Source organism: Sturnira hondurensis, unplaced genomic scaffold (genome assembly GCF_014824575.4).
Source record: "Sturnira hondurensis isolate 20B ecotype Veracruz unplaced genomic scaffold, ASM1482457v3 Scaffold0000022, whole genome shotgun sequence".
In the NCBI taxonomy this organism is placed as follows: domain Eukaryota; kingdom Metazoa; phylum Chordata; class Mammalia; order Chiroptera; family Phyllostomidae; genus Sturnira; species Sturnira hondurensis.
The window spans coordinates 2556741-2575921 of record NW_028072653.1 but is presented as its reverse complement, the minus strand read 5'-3'; the positions used below and the strand labels follow the sequence as shown (position 1 = coordinate 2575921).

Below are 19181 nucleotides of genomic sequence, written 5' to 3'. Positions count from 1 at the left end.
AGTTCATAAAAGGAGACTCAAAGAAAGGACAGAACCAGGCACCATTGTATTCCTTCGAGACAAAGAAACAATGTGCTTCTGAAGAGGCTGACGGGACAGGAAGTTGGTACTCATTAAAAAAGGGATACAAAGCAAGGTTTGGGTATCCGGTTAGTGACGAACCTAAACAGAGCCCGGGCTTTGGTCATACATTAGTGAAGGTGCTCCAAGGCTGGTTGATACGAGTTTTTCTAACCAGGCTTCTGTTAACTCTGGTGCCAAGTTGTCTCTCAGGCCTCAGGATCCACAAGGCCCTTGTCCTGTGGGAGGCTGATCTCCTGCTTTTAATGGGAGAGAGAGGTCAGGGTTTTCTTCTTGCACAGGCTGTTTCTTAAGCAACTTTAATTCAAAGTAATCAATGTGCCAATACATGTGTTTTGGGCAGCCTGGCTTAGGCCCCGACAGTAGCTATAATCCCCATTTTATAGAGGAGGAAATGGAACCAGCATCCTCGAAGTCGTGAGTGACGCCCATTCCCCGGACCAAGCCCTGGACGCTGCCACATGCCCTAGTCCGCTGCATGGCCGGGTCCTCCGTGAGCCCCTGTGACTCAGGGAGCTCGCCGCCTCTGCTCTGGCGAGAAGGCAGAAACCTCCTCTGACTCATTTTCCTAGAGTGAGGATCACCACCAAGGAATTGCAGTTCGAGAGTATATTTATTCTGTCAGAACACCCAGCCCACCACGAAACAACACTTAACAGGCAGCAGAGAAGGCTATGTCTCACTCTGGGTTTTCAAGGCACACAGCAGCCCTCCCTGTCTGTGGCTGCTCCCTCCCATCCCAGCCCTTGAACCCCACCCCACCAGCCCCACTGCCTCGCTGTCCGGGCAGTGCTGGCGGTCAGTCCGCGCGGTCGTGGGGCACTAACATCCTCTTCTAGGAAAGACGAGCACTAGTTTTCAATGTTAAGACAAAGATTCGCCTCTGAGCTTTTCTGAAGTTAGTGTCATACTTACATATACTATAAACATTTCATTTGTTTCCTTCTTCGGAAATACCTTTCAGTAAGTTGATGGTGGATTTTGCAGTTGATAAAATCAAAGCGTCTAGGAAATTTAGTGACTGGCCTAGAATGTCATGAATACAGTGATCACTGAGAAAACTCTGCAAAGACTCTGAACTGTTGGAAAGTGCACAGAAAACTGCGTGTTCCTTGGGAAGCTTTGGAAATCAAAGGCTGGCATTAAATTTTTATCCACCGTCTTTCCATTAATATTAAATTATTTTGTAAAACAAGAAGAACAGTACTTCCAGCAACCTTGTGTTCCTGGAGCCATGAGGAAATTTTCATGGCCTCGGCTGAGAAGAGGTTTGAGAGACTGCTCGATGCTTGTCTCAGTTTGGCAGGGCGCGCCCAGGGAGGACGGACCTGACACAATTTTGAAATCTCCTTCAGCAGTGAACAGCCTGTCTCTTTGCCTCTCAACACTTCTAGCTTCTGCTGCAGAGAATTTCTGGAAGTTGGACTGGCCTCAAGGGCACCATGGCAGGCTTCCCCCCCCGGGGGACATCTGCCATGACTGCCCCGGGGAGTGGGCATCTCTGAGTCAGACCTGCCTGCCAACCCCGGGTGCCACCCTGGGAGGGCGCATGCCATACAGACTCCTCAGCAGTGACTACCGCTTCACAGAGCTCGGCAGACGTCCTCAGCCCACATCAGCTGTTTCAGTTCATCAGTTGAGACTGTGGGGCCCCGGAAGCCAAAGATTCAGGCGTCGTTCCTGTGAGAGTCTTTCAGGCACACTTTGTCCCACTGCGGGATAACGTTGGACTTTTCTCACAAGGGATGCAGATTGGGAAGGAGCATCACCAATGTGCTGATCGCTAAGCAAGTATTTGTCAAATCCCTGCTCCTGGAGAACAGCACAGTGGTGAAAGGCACGGGCAGACCTAGCTTAATCAATGCTATTCAATTCTGGATTTGAGACAACCCTGAGTTCAAGCCCGGTGACTGTCACTTGTCGGCTATGTGGACATGGGGAAGCTCTCTGAGCCTCAGTTTCCTCCTTTGTAAAATGGGGCTCACAGCCCCACCCTCCCAGACTGTTGGAGGATTGCAGGAGGCAGTACCAGGGAAAAACGTGTCAAGTAGTAAACATCAGGTAAATGGTAACCCTGAAGTTGATGTCTGCCGTGGAAGGGAGTGCAAGCCAGAACTCCGACTTTTCCTACTCGGATTTGTTTGTAAATTCAGAAGCACTGTCTCCCTCGGTCCGAATAGTCTGCTGCCCCTGTAATATTCTTTTAAAGAGTGTTAGGAAATCAGAACGAACAGTATATGGGACAGTTGATACATGCTACCAAGTTTCAGACCAAGGAGATGTTACCTTCAGACGCCTGTTTGGGAAGAGCTTCCGGGAACAAAAGTACATTCCATCTCAAAAACAAATAAAAGCAAAGGAGCCATTCTGCCCAGCCAGGATGTACATGGCTATGATAGAACAATAGTATTTTAACCCTTGAAAGAACATTAAAGGGTCCTCTCATTTTGTAAATAAAGAAACTGACACCCAGAGAGAGGGAGGGACTAGTCCAGGGACACTCGGCAGTTCCAGGGCATCGCCTGCCCACTGTGTAGCATGGCCTTTCATTCCTTGATCTGATAATACGTGATGATTTGACCTGCATCCTTCCTCAGTCCCTTCCATCACTCCAACAAAGCTCTCTGAGAATTGTTCCCCACCATGCAGCACCCATGACAGCAATCTGCAGGGGGCCCCCTCCAGGCCACAGTGTCAGGGTCACGAGCATGCCCAGAGCGGCAGAGCCCCAGCCAGCCCCAGGTTTATTGATTCAGAAATCCTGATGACCCAAGAATTGAAATGTTAGCAAATTTCCCCAATGGTTCTGATGCTCACCAAAAGGATGAAGCTTGCTGCTTTACCAGGCACTCACCGTCCTCTGAAATCTTCCCGTTGGCCCAAGCCGAGACCCAGAGGGAAGGAACACACTCAGTCACCCAGCAAGTAAACGGCAAACCTGGGATGGAAACTCGGGTCTTCTCTTTTTTTGAGAGAGAGAGAGAAATTTCAATGTTGTACACAGAATCTGGCTAATACAGTATTTTAGTCTTCAAAGCATCAGATTGGCAGCTGAGCCTGTGGTTCCCTCCTACTTCCCTAAATGTATCATTTTCTTCTTTTCCTCCCTCAGCCTGCGGCTGATACTTCGTAAGGCACGGCCCCTTTCACTTTGTGCCCTTCCCTGCAGATCTCAGGGCTGAGGGTCACTCGGTGTCCAGACGGAACCGGACAGATGTTTGACGAGGCCGTGCTGGATTCACAGAAGCTCTCCTAACGAGAGCTGGGCTGTGAGGGTGGGTGGCGCATTTGGCATATTCCCACTCGGGTAATTCGCCGTGTCATTGGCTAAGTGCACAGAAGCCACCAGACCACAGCTGCACCAGGGATCGCTGGCTGCCGTGGGTACATTGGTCTCCCTCCAGCTCGCTCTCCCTGAGGGGTTGGCTGGCGCCCTGGTTGTGGGTAATTCAGCCTTGCAAAAGGAGAGCCCAGAAAATTACCCATTGACTCCTCCACCCCTTTACTGTAGAGAGGATGAAGTCCGTCTTTAGCACACTTGGAGAGCTACCAGGGTACATAGAAAACGCCTTAAAAAAATAGTTACAGTCATTGATTTTTAGAACTTTAAAGGATCTAAGAGATCATTCAGATCAGTGCTTCTCGGTCTTTAACGTGCAGGTCCTCCTTCTGTGGGTCTGCTCTCCTAACAGACTTCCTGGGATTGCCAAGGCTGCTGATCTGCAGGCCACACTGAATTGCAAGGGGGTCACCCAGGACACATAAACGACTGGCACCCAGAATACCAGCCCTGATTGGCTAGTGGTTGCCTTGACAACTGTACTGAGCTTTCTGCAGTTGACTGGACCTAGGGTCTCAGTTCATGGAGCCTATCACAGGCTTAGAAAGGGGAGACTTCACCTCCAACTAGTCTCTGTTCTTTTTGTTTTTAATCAACATTTTCTTTTACTTTCTACAACTTTTTTGAGTCCCTTGGTCTTTTGGGTGTGTTGTTTTTTTTTTTTGTTTTGAATTATCACTGGCATAATGTTAGTTTCAGGTGTATGATGTAATGATGTGATATTACTATATATTACAAAATGATCGCGATAAATCCAGTTAACATGCATCACTGCCCCAAGTTCAGTTTTTTTCTTGCGATGTTTCATTTTTATGTGCAGAAACTGAAACCCAGAAATATCAGCAATTTGCTCAGGATTATGTAAGCCAGATAGTGGCAAGCTGGGACTAACCAAAGCTGCAATATAAACCTAGATTTCTCCCTCTGAGTTGCGAGTTTGAATCACAGATTGCATGTGAGGCTGTTTTAAACTCTCTTTCTTCCATTCTGTAATTGGCAGAAGCAGCCCCAGAGTCTAATTTGGGTGCAAGAAGCCAGGGCGCTCAGCCTAGGTCAGTCAGCCTGTGGGAAACTGGGCCGCTCTGGGGAGAGACTTTCTCTGGGCCTTAGTTTTGTTGTCCATGAGATGAGAAAGTGTGTGTCTTGTCTTTCACATGCACTCTGGTGCCGTCAAGGCGATGAGAGAAAGGACATGAAAGCCATTTGGTGAATCATACCTGGCTTAAATAAATGGAAGACATTATTAGAACTGTTGCAAGCTAATATTACCTTTTCCACAAGATCATTAATCTTGAAAAGTTATATATTTTTATAATTACAATTATAAATTAAACATGACTTTATCTTTGTCCTAGGTCGAATTTTATCTGAAGCAATTAAAAATTGCTATTTCAGATTGGTAATGAGGGCTTTCTGACTTCCCACCCACCTTTAGTATACTTGGCCTACCCAAAGCGTACACAGACGTGTGGGCAGGGGAGGGGAGATGAAGCTGTCTCCAGCGAGCCAGACGTGGTGGTGGGCTCCTTAAATAACTTGTCTCAGTCTTAAAAGAAATCTCTATATAATGTTGCTTCCCTTTAAAGAAGAGGAGGTGATGTAACTTCATTTTAAAGGTGAGGAAACTGAGGCTCAGCCGAGCTAAGGGGCCCGCCCCAGGTCACAGAGCTAATCCATAAAGAAGCTAGAATCGAAACTGATTCCAAAACCTCTGTCTTCAAGACTTAATTAACTATGTAGATGTTCTCATCGCCACTGGAATTTAAAATGCTGCTTTACAAAGATTATCTCTAAAATGTAATTTCATATTATCATATTGTCTTAATGAAACTTTATAGATACATTTCATTTGGAGAGAGACATGTTTCCCATAAATAAGTGAAGCAAGACAGAAATCTGAAAACCTGGTTTTGCCGATAGCTGCAAACTCTCCATTTTTAAACTGTAACGCGTCCTGTTGGCAAATAACAGAATGGGACATTTTGAGTTATGTCTTGCCTCTGCCTACTGTGGGGGTAAAGAACCAAGCAAGGCCCCTGAAGGAAGCTCCGGGAAGAAACATTATTCACAGTGTCATTTCCTAGGCATGTGAATGATGAGGTCTCAGCTTTGGATACTTTCCTGGGAGACTGAAACCAGACAATTCCCACAGCCCAGAATCCGTAGGAGGCGCCCTGCCACACGGCTGTAGCAAAGAGAATCCCAGCTGCACAGACCCACTCGAGTTTCCCAGAGAGTGGTCGATCCACTGCCGTGCATCCCCTCTGCGACCACTTGCACAGCAGTCTAAGGTGGGCACTGCTGTGTCCCCCCAGACCTGTCCTGACCGTGGTGCAGCACGAGTCCAGTCCCTTTACCTGCTTACTTCTGCAATAATAAAGTTTCTCTGGGAAAACTGAGGCTCAGAAGGTTTAATGTCTTGCTTGAGATCCCAAAACTTAGTGACCTTGCCTCTAACCCCATCTGCTTTTCACCCAGCTTCACGGAGCCCACTCTCAGCCCGAAAGAAGGAATGTGTACTGGTGTACCCTGTGAATTCCTACAGTGGAGAGGTTAAGACTTTACGTATTGTGATAGCCTGTTTTAAAAGCTAACCTCTTTCTTCATGAACAGGCTCTTCCTAAAATGCTGATGTGTTCTATGTATTAATAGCTAGGCCTATGGTGGTGGCAACTGTACTGAACATGTACAGACTTTTTTCCTTGTTCATATTCCGTAACCAATATATGGCACAGCGACTGTTTACACAGTATTAGGTATTGTAAGTAGTGCAGGGATCATTTAAAGCACACGGGAGGATGTGCATAGATTACATGCAAATACTACATACACCATGGCATAGAAGGGACTTGAGCGTGCACGCATTTTGGCTCCTAGAACCAATTCTCCTTGGATACAAAGGGACAACTGCTTTTAAGCTTGTACCCCCTGTATACAATAAAGGTAAAATAACCGATGTTAGGGGCAGTGTTACTCTAACAAATACAAATGGCCGATAATTACAACAAAAGGATTTGTAAGCTCCAGACAGTTTCTTACTACGACGTTGCTGCTCCTGCGTGGTAGGCCCCCTCCTTTTGAAGAGCACCAAGGGTTTGTAACATCTGCTTTGTCAGATCATTGGGAGCAGAAGAAGCCCCATTCATCCTTCCTTACACATGTTGCATCTTTCAGACCTCAGTTCAAAAGTTCCTCCCATCAGGGAGTGTCCGTGATTCTACTTCTCCACGTGGGGTCCCTTGATAGATGTTCTCATATCTACGTGGACACTTTCCTCACTGCCCCTGTTTTCATTTGTAACTATGTATTATTTATTTTTTTAATATTTTATTTATTTACTTTTAGAGAAAGGGGAAGGGAAGGAGAAAAAGTGGGAGAGAAACATCAATGTGCGGTTACCTCTCATGTGTCCCCGAGTGGGGACCTGGCCAGCAACCCAAGCATGTGCCCTGACTGGGAACCGAACCAGCGACCCCTTGCTTCACAGGTCCGTGCTCAATCCACTGAGCTACACCAGCCAGGGCACTATGTATTATTTCTATAGGTGTTTGTTTAAGGGATAGCTTCCCTTTAGGATGTCATCTCTGTGAGAGCAATGAGCATGTGTGATGGGGACTCAAGAAGTACCTGTTGAGTGAGCAGCTAATATTGTACCATTAGTCAATATTTAGTGGACATGCTACTGTATTTTTTGCATATTTTCATTCTGTGGTTGGTTAAATCTGTAGGTGCGGAACCTGCAGGTATGGAACGCTGACGATTTGCACTTCATTATTTTGACTGTATCATTTTTTACTATTACTGCCGATTCATTTTTCATCAGTGCATTTTTTTAGGCACAGCCACTAGACCCAGTGCTGGTTAGCACTAAACCTGTGTGTGAACCCCCACTCACAGGACCCAGTGGTCAGCGTGAGTCCATGTGCCTCCCCGGCCAGCCCACCTGTCTTCTGGAGGTCCCGTGCAGCATCACCCTCTCGCCCCCTGCCAGTCAGCAACCACCCTAGACTCCGAATCCGTGCAAGGAAAGGCTGTTGGCTGCGTTCCCTGCCTCTCTGTGGAGTTCAATGTGCTGCTTCCTTCTGCTGCCCCCGTGTGTCACGTTCCTGGGAGTCCTGCCCACGTGGTCGGCATTCGGTCGGCTTTCTGGCTTCTTAGTCAAATTAAATGAAAAGCAATAGGAGGCAGTAGGCAAGGTTTTGTGGATGGAGTGTGTCTCTGGTGCATGAGGGGGTCTGATGATGGTCTAGATCAGACTGTCATCAGGGGTTTTTAGAAGTCAGTGGGCTGAGAAATTCTCTTTTGGATTCAGTGCCTTCCAGAATTGTCAGGTTTTTATTTTTTATTTTTTTCAATTTCAATGTAAGCATGGTTTTTTATTGTTGTTCAGGTGCAGTTGTCTCCATTTCCCCCCCTCCCCCACCGCTCCCTTGGTTTTGTCCATGTGTCCTTTATAGATGTTCCTGAAAACCCTTCCCCCTCCCCCCCCCCATTATCCCATCCCACCGCCCCTCTGGTTCCTGCCAGTTTGTTCTTAATTTCAATGTCTCTTGTTAAGATGCGTTAAAATGTGAGTACCTTGCCTAAAGAGGGCAAAAACCAAACCTTGGCCTCTTTGCTTTTAGCCAAAAGCGAGAAGCAAATTGCAATTCCCTCAGACCCAGAACTGAGGTGATGGGTGGTACTGTGTGTTCAAACCCATTGTCATTAGCTTAGACAACATTATGAACTTAGACAACAAACCTGGGGGCACTTTCAAAACCCAGGACCAAGAGGAAATCGTGAGTCCCTTAATGACCTGGGAGGATGTATATGACAACCTTTAAGTCAGGCAGGGCCATTAAGTCTTGAAATTTGACATAATGAACTACCACATGCATTGCTCACTATTCTGGGCCTCAGAAGATTATGGAGAGGAGGGGGCGTGGCTGGAAAAGCACCCCTTTCCAGGGGTGGCTCTTATCCGTGTGCACTGTCGTCACCCTCGACAATCCTGTGAGTCCTGGGAGCTAGCTGTAGCTCGTCTCCTGCTAACAGTTACCCATTCTCCCCCTCCCACCACCCCGGCACGTTGGAAGCACTTGACAGGAATGTCTCCAGCTTTGAGGAAAGAAACCAAAACAAATGTCCTCTGTGGTATTATTTAAAAAGGGATTCAAAGATGGAGAATTTCTAAGTACATGGTATGCCTCAAAATCTTTATCAAGTCGTTGTCCATAATGCTTTGCAGTGTGTGAACTCGCAAATGAAAAGATTGGATCAATCATCGCTCTCTAGTTCAGGACTTGAGTCAATAATTCAGATGAAAACTGAATCACAATAAACCTGATGGCAGTTGAGCTCCCAGGTATTGAACTGCCTTTGAGTTTCCAGAATCGGGTACATTCTCCTATCTGTCTCTCTGAGGTTTGCCGGAATAGGACTTTGGGCTTAGGTAAACTCCTTGCAAGACGGGCTCCATTCCACACATCCTGAGGACCTGTCATAATTTACAGTAAGTCCCTCTTTTGGATGAAAGACATGTCCATAAGATGTATAGGAGCCGTGTATAATACACACTTTTTTACCCAAATTTTTGAGAGAAAAATAAGGATATATGTTATATATGAGTAGTGCTAATTCTCATGTATAACACGAATTATGCATGGGAAATAGTGCTAAAATATGGGTGCCCATTATATATGGCAGAATACGGTAGTTTCCTTTGGGTTTGTTTTTTTTTTCATGGGGATTTCAGTAGGATCCTCTTAGGGTTTTCCCATGCAACTAAAATGACTCCTGACTTTGAACTTTATTTGAAAGTACTAACAAAAAAGGGGGAGGAGGGGACTACTAGCTTGTAATTTTATTAAGAGATGGAAACCAGAATTCTCTTGACCTTCTAAAAGAAATGAGTCAATTGGGCATGTATTTCAGTCATTATACTTTTTATTATTAGATAGAGCAATTTGAATGTACTCTTCTTTCTCCTAAATTCAACCTTCCTCCTTGGATCTCAATCCGCGTATTACTTTTAAAACATCAGTGATCTGTAGTTCTATGAGGGTATTATTCTTAATGAATTCCACATACACGAGCACAAACATAGAAAGAAACCATTTTCTAAGAGAAATGAATTTGATTCTGTGAGTATAAGAGAAATGGAGAAGATTAAGCCATGGGCACAGAGAGAGCCCGCGGAGTGTGCCACAGCAAAGCCCACGAGGTTGGGAAAGCAATTCCAGTACCAGATCAGGGTCACAGTTTTCAAGGAAGCTGCAAGACCACAACATTGTTGCCTAGCGAACTGTCCTTATCCATAATTCCTGTGGTATTCCACACCTTTTTAACTGAAAAGCGGACCTTTTCTAAATGAAATCTTAAAAGAAATTTAATGCAGCAGGCTGGATGCTTATTATATCTGTGAGATTTGGGCCTCTATGAGTAGTGCTGTCGAAGTTGCATTTGAATGTCCTTCAGTCAGGCCTGTATCTTTTCATCCATCTCACTACTTCCCACTGTGTCTCCATAGCCCGAATGGATCGTGTGATCCTGTAACCCTCTCAGTATGTGAGTGGGTTTTATTTTGAATACTACTTGGTACCCACTGTAGTGGTCAGCATTGGGGAAACAGCGTCAGGGCATAGTCCCTGCCCACACATCTGCCATCTTAAGGAAACCAAGGGTTCGGGGAGGCCCTAGCGAGAGGACATAAGCTGGTGAAGGGAGTTAGTCCAAACCTCCCTGAATCCACCTAGATTTTCTAGAGGAAAGGCGCCCAGGCTCAGAGTAAGCCAGGATTAGAACCGGCTCCCATCTCTGGAGCCAGTGATCCTTCCACTCTGCTTGTGGATGTTAGATGGGCAGGGAGGGACCCCGGGGGAGCCGGACCGAAAAGAGAGGGCGTGTCCCTCACTGGACAGCTCAAGCTTACCGGATGTCTTCTCACTGCTGGTCCTGAATTAACCGTGACCTTTAGAAAAACCAGATGTCCTGGGGCCTTTTGGAGAGAGAAATTTCAGTTGAGTTTTTCTGACCTCTTACTTCCTCTGAACGCTTCACTATCACTCATTAGAACAGTAGCTTAAAACCTCGCCAAGCTCATTGGGTTCGCCCACTAGGCCAAATGGGGTTTCTTATGTGTCTGAAGCCTTGCCACGTTACCTTGCCGTGACTAATACAGGAGGGCCACACCAGTCGCTGGTGCATAATGAATGAGTTCATTAATTTGATTCTTTAATAGGTCATTTTTCTAAGGAAACCTTGGGACATGTACTAATGTGATCTACCCATGAGAATTTAAAAATTGACCATCAAACAACAACGACTAGGTTGTTCATACCTGGCAGCCACCGCTGTCCACTGCATAGCTGGGCCCCCTCGGGTGCAAATATTTAGTAGAAAGAGTTGAAGGTTCGAATCTGCAAACGTAAGTTTAAACTATTGCTTTACCACTTAAATAGCTTTTAACTCCCCGTGAACTTCCAGATTGGGAGGGTTGGAAGGGGTCATGGAAAGGGTTGTTTACAAAATGCTAATAGTGCTAACTCCATCCTCATAATATGCTCATGAGATTTCATGGTAGAAACAAAAAAAAAGGCAGAGACAATAATCCCAGCACTTTTTATTATTTCTACTGGTTTTTCTTTAAAATGACCAGCTTCCTGTAACTACCTGGGTATTTCAATAGTGTTCTCCCATATTCATTTATATTCCTGTTCTAAACTCCATAGGTAGTTACTATTTCTCCACTTACTCGGGTAGAGAGATTCGCCAAGTCAAAGCTGGTGGCCTTCTCTTGCTGTCCTGGAATCTCTGTGCTGTATTCTAATGGGGTGAACTTTCCCCTCTTAGAATACTGGATGCATATGAGCTAGTTTCAGAGTTTTTCCCTTTGGAAAGAATGCTTTGGACATTCCCAGGTGGTTAGCAGTTCATTGCCTTAACATTTCACGTTACTCAGGTCACAAGGTCATTGCACGGAAGAAAAACAAGATCTCCCACCCACACACTAGCACAGGAATCGGACATTGCGCTGTTAAGATGTTTTGGATTTTTGCAGTTTCTTACTCTTCTTCTGATGATGTGAGTGATGAACTGAGACTTAAAACAGCCCCATTCCCCCTTCCCAGGGCAAGCCTGTGGTGCTTCTGGGTCACTGAAGGATGTGATTTGCTTGTCTGTATATGACTGTAGGACAAAGACATTCTTCCAGAGCATGCATCTGTCACTGGGAAAGGCACAGAAAATGAAACAGCCCTGGAATTTAAAAAATACCGTATAAAAATAAGGTTCACCCTTTATGGTTCGACTCAGTCTCTTTTAAACAAACTGGAACTCTGTTAACTAAGCATTCTTCTTTTCTTTTGGGGAACTATATTAGGGTGGGGAATAGAAAGAAGGAAAAGAAAACCTCGTAATCCAGATGTGTAAGGTGAATTTGCCATTAGAACCATCAGCACGTGGGTGAGTCTGGAAGGTAACTCCAGTCGGCAGAGAAGCCCCTGCATCCACCCAGCAGAACAGCCGACTCAGTGGGCGTGCAAACTGCCCTCATTCGGAAAGGGTCACACGTAGGAGGCGCACCCCACACTCCCACACTCCCATTTCAGCCTGTGAAGACCCGGTGCAGTGTTTACCCACAGGAAGCACATCTCCGTATCTATCTTAGACACACTGCAAGGTCCATGTGCTCACTTTTCTTTTAGGCATAGCTATTTACTGTGTTTCCCCACCTCACTGGAAGCTGGGTCTATCCCGCTGCGTTCACAGCGTACTGTAACAGTCAACCCAGCATGGCGCTTTCGTTTCCCACGTTCTTCTCGCACATGGCCCGTGAGTTGATCTCCCCAGACCCTCTTCTTACAGTTGAAGAATCCCAGATTCAGAGGGATTAAATCATTTTTCCGAGGCACACACATGCACGCACAAGCAGAGGAGCTGAAACTCCTGTCTTTTGACCTCCAACCCATATTGTCCCCAGGGACTGTTGCTGCTGCTGTCCCAGCAGCCGTGCTGTCTCCCCCTCTGGGGCAGCAGTGGGCCTGGGCAAGGAGCCGGACACACGGCAGTGCTCAGTAAAGGCTTTTAAATTAGTAAATGAAAAAATAAATAAATAATAACAGCTTCAGGAGTTACCTCACACATCATCAGTTTCAAAGAGAATGAAACAGAAACTCTAAATCTAAACAAATCATTCAAGAGTCATTTGTTCTAAACTTAGAACAAGTCTCCCCTTAATAATATCCCTATTATTTTTTTAGGACTGTCATTCTTGATTTATGTTTGTACCCCAGTCAAGTCTGCTGTGTGTTCATAAATGTTCTTATTACAGTTGCTCAATAGAAAAACAAATATCCTGGTGCTTAGAGAAGGGAAATCTCCTGAATGTCAACGTGCATAGTGACTATATTGCCGTTTCTAAGGTAGTTACAATAACAGGTAACAGCCCAGGGCAGAACAGAACCTGAGCGTGCTGTATGAAGTGAACAGCGGTAGGTCGTAGGGTTCCCATTTCCATCAGCTTCGCTCTCCTTGGATGTTGGGAAGTCCCAGCCCTCTCCCCCAGACTTCGAACTCTGACCATTGAAGTTTGACTTCCAGCTCCACCATTCAGTAAACTGCGTTACTTCGGAAATTTGGTGAATGGCTTCACTTATATATAACCTAGGAAAGAAATGCTTTTCAAAGGATGTTTTTGAGTATCCAGTGAGATAGTTTCAGCAAAGTACTGATGTATAAATGTGGCTTTCAATATTCCTTTCCCCCATAGGGTCACCAAACCCATCATTACTCAGCCCTTGTGTGACAGATGTGTTTCAACATTTATTGGGTTTAATTTCCAAATTTTATAAACTTTTACAAGTATTCTTAAGAATATATTTGTTTAACATCTCCACTAAGCAACATACTGCCATAAACCAAACATACACAATGTCTGATCATTGGGCAGAGATTAATTGCTCAGTTATTGTGACTCAACATATTTTATAGCCTCTATTTCTCCAAAGATTTCAGATTTGAATTTATAATACAGCATCATTAAACCAAATTTGAAAGCTAATTGATGGTATATAATCTCAGCAACATTCTTTCTGCCTTCTGCATAATTCATGAAGCTCAGAGCATTATATCTTCCAATTAAGTGTTTGGTTATGGTCCTGGCTTCCATGCATCAGCCGTACCTGTCACGGGCTATTTTTCTCCTATTTTAGAATTTCAAAATTTTACTGGAAATGGGTATTTCCTGATTCTCCACCAACATAAATATAATATATTATTAATAATAACATGTTGTAGATATATTTTATCATCTAGAACCACAGAGGCCTTCTAAAAATAAGACACACAAATCATCCCTTCTTTAAAAAAAATTAAAAATTACAAATCATTTCATCTTTGGGATTTATGATGTCAGTATTCATCCTTCACTTCTACTTTGGCCAAGAAAAAAATCATCCAAGAGAGAAAAGGGTCACCTCATCCACAAAGCCACCTTAATTCTGTTCCCTAAGCCCAGAATTCAGCTCAGCACAGCTAGTTTGCGCTGGCTCTTCTTAATTCCTACTAGCCCCCTTTTTTCCCTCTCCAGTCAGCCCCTTACCCCTTACCCACTCATCACCCCACTACCCACAGTCTGCCTGGCTGTCTTTTCCCAGTTCCTCAGTGTTCTGAATTCTATTGCATTTTGACACATCCCACATTGCCTGCATTTAAAAACTCTTTCCCTTATTCGTATTGCACTACAAATGGAAGGTGGCATCTTGTAATGGTGGATGTTAAGAAGCAGCAACTAAATGAAATTATACAAAAAATGTTTATGGCATATATAGCAAGTTCTTAATAAATGTTACCTACTGTTTTTAGGTCTAGGTTTCCCTTGGATTCGTCTGCAATTAGGCTACTCTTGTGAGCACTGAAATTCAGTCATTAATTCTCTAACAATTATTATTTTATATCTACTGCAGTTTAATATGTTATATATTAGTTTCAAGACTATCAGTTCTTTCAAGGGCGTCATGCCTTCTATGTCTCTGCATTTCCTAAGTAGAATAATGAAATTTGTACCAGCAACTGTTGGTTATATCACTGCCTCATTATAGCAATCTTCTAAGGTTAGATTATCATACCACGTGATAGATGAAGAAACTTAAACTCACCTATGCTGTAGTGGCAGAACCACAATTCAGCTTTTGATAGTGTAGCCCACAAAGCCAGTTCTCCTCACCGCTATGATACACAGGCAACCCATGAACAACACGGGGGTTAGGTGCACTGACCCTTGGGTAGTTGAAAATCCATGTCTGACTTTTGACTACTCCAAAACTTAGGCTGTCTCTTGGTAGCCGTGGGGATTTGTTCCAGGACCCCTTCAGATCCCCAGATCTCAAGATCGGAGCATGCAGTTGGCCCTCCACATCTACAGATCTCAACCTCAGATTGAAACAGTATGGATGTTTATTGAAAAAAATGCATGTACAAGGGAACCCACACAGTTAGAAACCATGTTGTTCAAAGGTAGACTCTGCTGCCTAACCCATGTATCCTAGCTCCCTTATATAATGAACATCAATAAAGACTTATTGTTTTGTCTTACTTGATTCTTCTCCCTTGCAGATGGACCCACATGAGAACATCTTACTGAGCACTCTTGAAATAAAAAATGAGATGGCCACCTCTGAGGCCGTGATGGGTCTTGGAGACCCCAGGAGCACCATGTTGGCTTACGATGCCTCCGGCATTCAGTATCGGAAAGCCGGGCTGCCCAGGCATAGTTTTGGCCGAAACGCCCTGGAACGACACGTGGCGCAGAAGAAAAGCCGCCTGCGGAGACGCGCCTCCCAGCTGAAAATCACCATCCCCGACTTGACTGATGTGAACGCCATAGATCGGTGGTCCCGCATATTCTTCCCAGTGGTTTTTTCCTTCTTCAACATCGTCTATTGGCTTTACTATGTGAACTAAAACACAGCCTTTCGCGGAAAGCAAGGACTAGATTCCTCCTCAAACCAGTTGTACAGCCTGACATAGGACTTGGAAAACACATCAACCCAGGACAAAAGTGATGCTTAAATACCTTAGTTGCTGGCCTATCCTGTGGTTCATTTCATACCATTGGGGTTGCTTCTGCTAAGTAATGAATACAGTAAAGTCCTTGTGGTTTTCCAGTTAAAACGCAAGTGATTTGCCCACTCGCTGGCAAGACTGAGTCTGAGCATTCCACTTTATCTGCTTAGTATGCAGCTGACACAGAGGGGAATTATTTAGAAGATTTTCTTAGAAGGCTCACTAGCACTGTCAGTCATTCCGCTGAGAAGTGGTCCCATCGAGAACCTCCCATCATCATTCCTAAGGTCGGCGTGCTGCTGTGATGGCCGCATGCTTCAGAAACATCGCCCTCAGTGCCACGTGGACACACTTAAGGAAGGTGCTCTGTGCCTATCTCATTATGATGATAATGGTGCCATGGGAAGGTCATTCCCACTGGCTTCTAGAACATTCTCATGTAGTTCAAACAGGGTAGAAGGAGTCAAGACAGAGAGTCAAGAAATCAACTTGGCCAATTTCAGATTGCTTGAGCTCTTAAGAGTCAGTTGTGACGTCTTCCATTTTGGCATTGGAAATCAGGAGAATTCTAAACGTTTTCGTGCATGACAGCCAAAGAAATTCTTTGAAAATGCTGTTTCCTAGGTGGCTCAAAGGAGAGTTCAAAAGCCAGGGAGGAGCGGAAAATCCAGAAATTACTGTTGAGACAACATTAAAGCAAGCAAGCATCAGAGTCTTTCTGAGCCCCACACAGCATCTGGTCTACACATATCGTGAGCAGTAGCAAAAGGTAGAACAAGAGATTTTTTTTTTCCAATTTCACAAGCTTTTGACCGCATACCTATAGAAACCTGTATAGTTTATATAATTCAAAGACATCCACACAAGAGAAAAGTTAGCCAAATTAGAATTGTCTTAGAGGTAGGTTAGATTGAGCGTTACTCAAATATACTAGTGTAGAGCCCAGACAACGTGAGCAGACTGGTCTTTTTTCTTCACATGTCTGCCGTCTCTGCAACATTTTTCCCTGTAAGTTTACTTCTGACTTTAATAGGGTGTTTCAAAAGAAGGATATGTTCATTTCTGTAAAGGATTAATGGTTCTTTCTAGCTTTTCTTGCTTCTGAAATTCTGATTATATTCTTAGAAGACAGAAAAAGTAAGGCTTTGGAGAGATTGAGTGAACTCTATTTGCTTCTGTGCAATAAAGTGCACCTTGGTATTTTTCATAGCAAACAATACTTCATAGCACAAGTAGAGTCAGTTTGTGGATTTGTTGGATTTTATTTTTTTAAGGTTGCTTTCATTGTGGTGTGTTGCAATCTCCCTGATCAAGGAACATAGGAAAACAAGTGGACAACAGGATGACAACAAACCACAGTAACTTGATGAAGATTATGAACCTCAGTTGATACTGCAGAAAAATATCTAACTGATAATCAGGTGGGCCTGATGTGTTGTTTTCATTCAATTTTTAAATTATGTCATTGTGCATCTTCCAACATATGTGTTCGTATGTTGGACAGTAAAAAGAATAAGCTAATACATTTTATTTCTATCAATATGAGGTTCATGGAGAAAATAGTGAATTGCTAAATTATCCTTAAACTCTGATTTGATTGAACTTTTTCTTGGAGGATGACTTTGCTATTTCTACTTATAAAACAAAAACCACTTCTTTTCAGAGTAACATTTCGAATTGTGCATAGTAGCCAAAGCCAGTATCTGCCCGTAGATGAAATGTTATGCTTTTCCCCTGATAATTCAGCTGCTTGGAATATGATGAAATCCTACTGCCCTCTATTCCAAGTATCTGGGAAGAAGAAAAAAAGTTTAGTACTTAGCTTTCTGAGTTTGCCTCAAGACTGGGTAGTATTTTTTGTTCCCCACTGGCATCAGGGACTATGGCCTTTATTTTTTTATCACAAACTTGAACACCTCTGAGTCTGATCTTTGGGCAGAATCCAACTACGTTTCTGCCCATGCTCAGAGTAGAGATTCTTCAAGTTTCTCCAGGGACACGCTTTCTCCAAGGCAATGATTGGGGGGGCATCGCTAACAAAAGTGCCCGCCTCTTGTCACCAGGGTTAAAGTGTAAGTGGCATACATCAGGAAGGAGCCTATTAATAACTCAGGTGCACAACTCCAAAATGCCATTCTGGAATGGTTCCTCTAGAGACAACTCAGAGCCCCAGTTTAGAAGGGGGCTCTTATTTGCAATTATTGTCAAAGCCATAAAAAATCCTTGATATTGTCACTTAAAGAGTTGACATCCAGAGAAGTGAACAGAGTAATCTAGATCAGAGTGGAAAGAAGCGACCTCGCAGCAGGAGCATCCAAAGCCTATAACCAGGGATCCATCTCTGCTCTCAGTGGTAAGAAGAGACTAGGAAAAGGAGAAAAGGTGGCACCTTGGAACAGATGCCCTACAGCAAAACCCACATGTCAGCATCCGATAACCCTGTAGTTAGAAACAACTGACTCGCACTGCTCAGAGGTAACCCAAAGTAGATATAGAATTGACTCTTAAACTACATTTTTACCACGGTTGAATGCCGTTTGGGGGTGGGGGGCTCAAGAAGGGGTGTTCAATCTCCTGAGTCCACAAAGACCAGTCAGCTAGCAATCCAGTGGTTAAATTCAAGGACCACAAAATCATGTTTTCACAATTCTGATACGCTATTACTGTCAGTTTATATACATACATATGGTTTGTCTTTTGATTAAAAAAACAGCCAGATAGCCAGCAATTAAGGTGTTTTTTCATCTTTGTGAAATTCATAGGCAAATTGACTCTCAAATGCACAGTCTAAGTGAAATCTTTGATCTCAATCTGTAAATATATATTGTACATGACCGCTATTAGGTATGAAATGCATTTTCAGAACTGAAAACTCATGCAACATAATCATGTGTTTGCACAGGGAATGTTACCCTTTTCCCACTGCAGTTTCCTAACAGGAGAAGACATGATCAGGGCCATCTAGACCATTCCTCTTCTCATCTCTTCAAAAGCAGTGCTCAGTTCAAAACACTGATAATAAAAATGGTCTCTGGGCCAAAAGACTTGATCTTCTAGCACTAGAAATGAAAACAAAACAAAACTAAAAAGCCTGCCAGCTTAAAAAAGCACAACACACAGAGGAATTTCAGTGGAAAGCAATATGGGAAAATGAATCAGGTTTATTTTAAGCAAGACCTGCATTAAATTGGCAACTGAGACGATTTTCATTTTCTGTAGGTAACTGTGTTACGGTTTTGTGATTAACTTCACACTCAACAACAAAGACAGCAAAACAATGAACAAACAACATGTCACACAACAATCTACATGTATATATGTGTATATATCCATGTAAACATACATATATATGCATTCATATGTTGGGAAACAAAAGGAATAAGCTAATGTCTTTCATTTCCTTCATCAAACTGGTGTATGAGTCTTTTTCATTGGACAGCCCCCGAATCAACCTGCGAAGCAAGCGATACAGGGTACCGAGCATTTCTCCATCAGCAAGTCAGTGTCTCCACTGCTTACGAACCATTGCACAATTTGTACTATACCTCAGAACATCCAGAATTAACTAGTTCTCGCGTTGCTTGTCTCCTCGCTCTCTTTTTCTAGGAAACAAATAACATTGTCTCCCTTGGTGATTTAAAAACAAAAATGTCTTAAGGAAACAAACCAATTTTTAAAAATCCTTCTAGGAGGAGGGAAAAAAAAATAACGAAAC

At 43.9% G+C, this 19181-nt stretch overlaps 1 protein-coding gene across 1 annotated transcript in view; it reads left to right on the top strand.

The window, feature by feature from the left end:
* GABRB2 (gamma-aminobutyric acid type A receptor subunit beta2) overlaps positions 1-18767 on the top strand; it is a 189267-nt gene extending 170500 nt beyond the window's left edge. The window contains exon 10 of the mRNA XM_037034096.1: positions 15017-18767. Coding sequence (XP_036889991.1) covers positions 15017-15364 — 348 coding nt within the window. The 3' untranslated portion in view covers positions 15365-18767. The remainder of the gene's footprint in view (positions 1-15016) is intronic.
* The last annotated feature ends 414 nt before the right edge of the window (positions 18768-19181 follow it).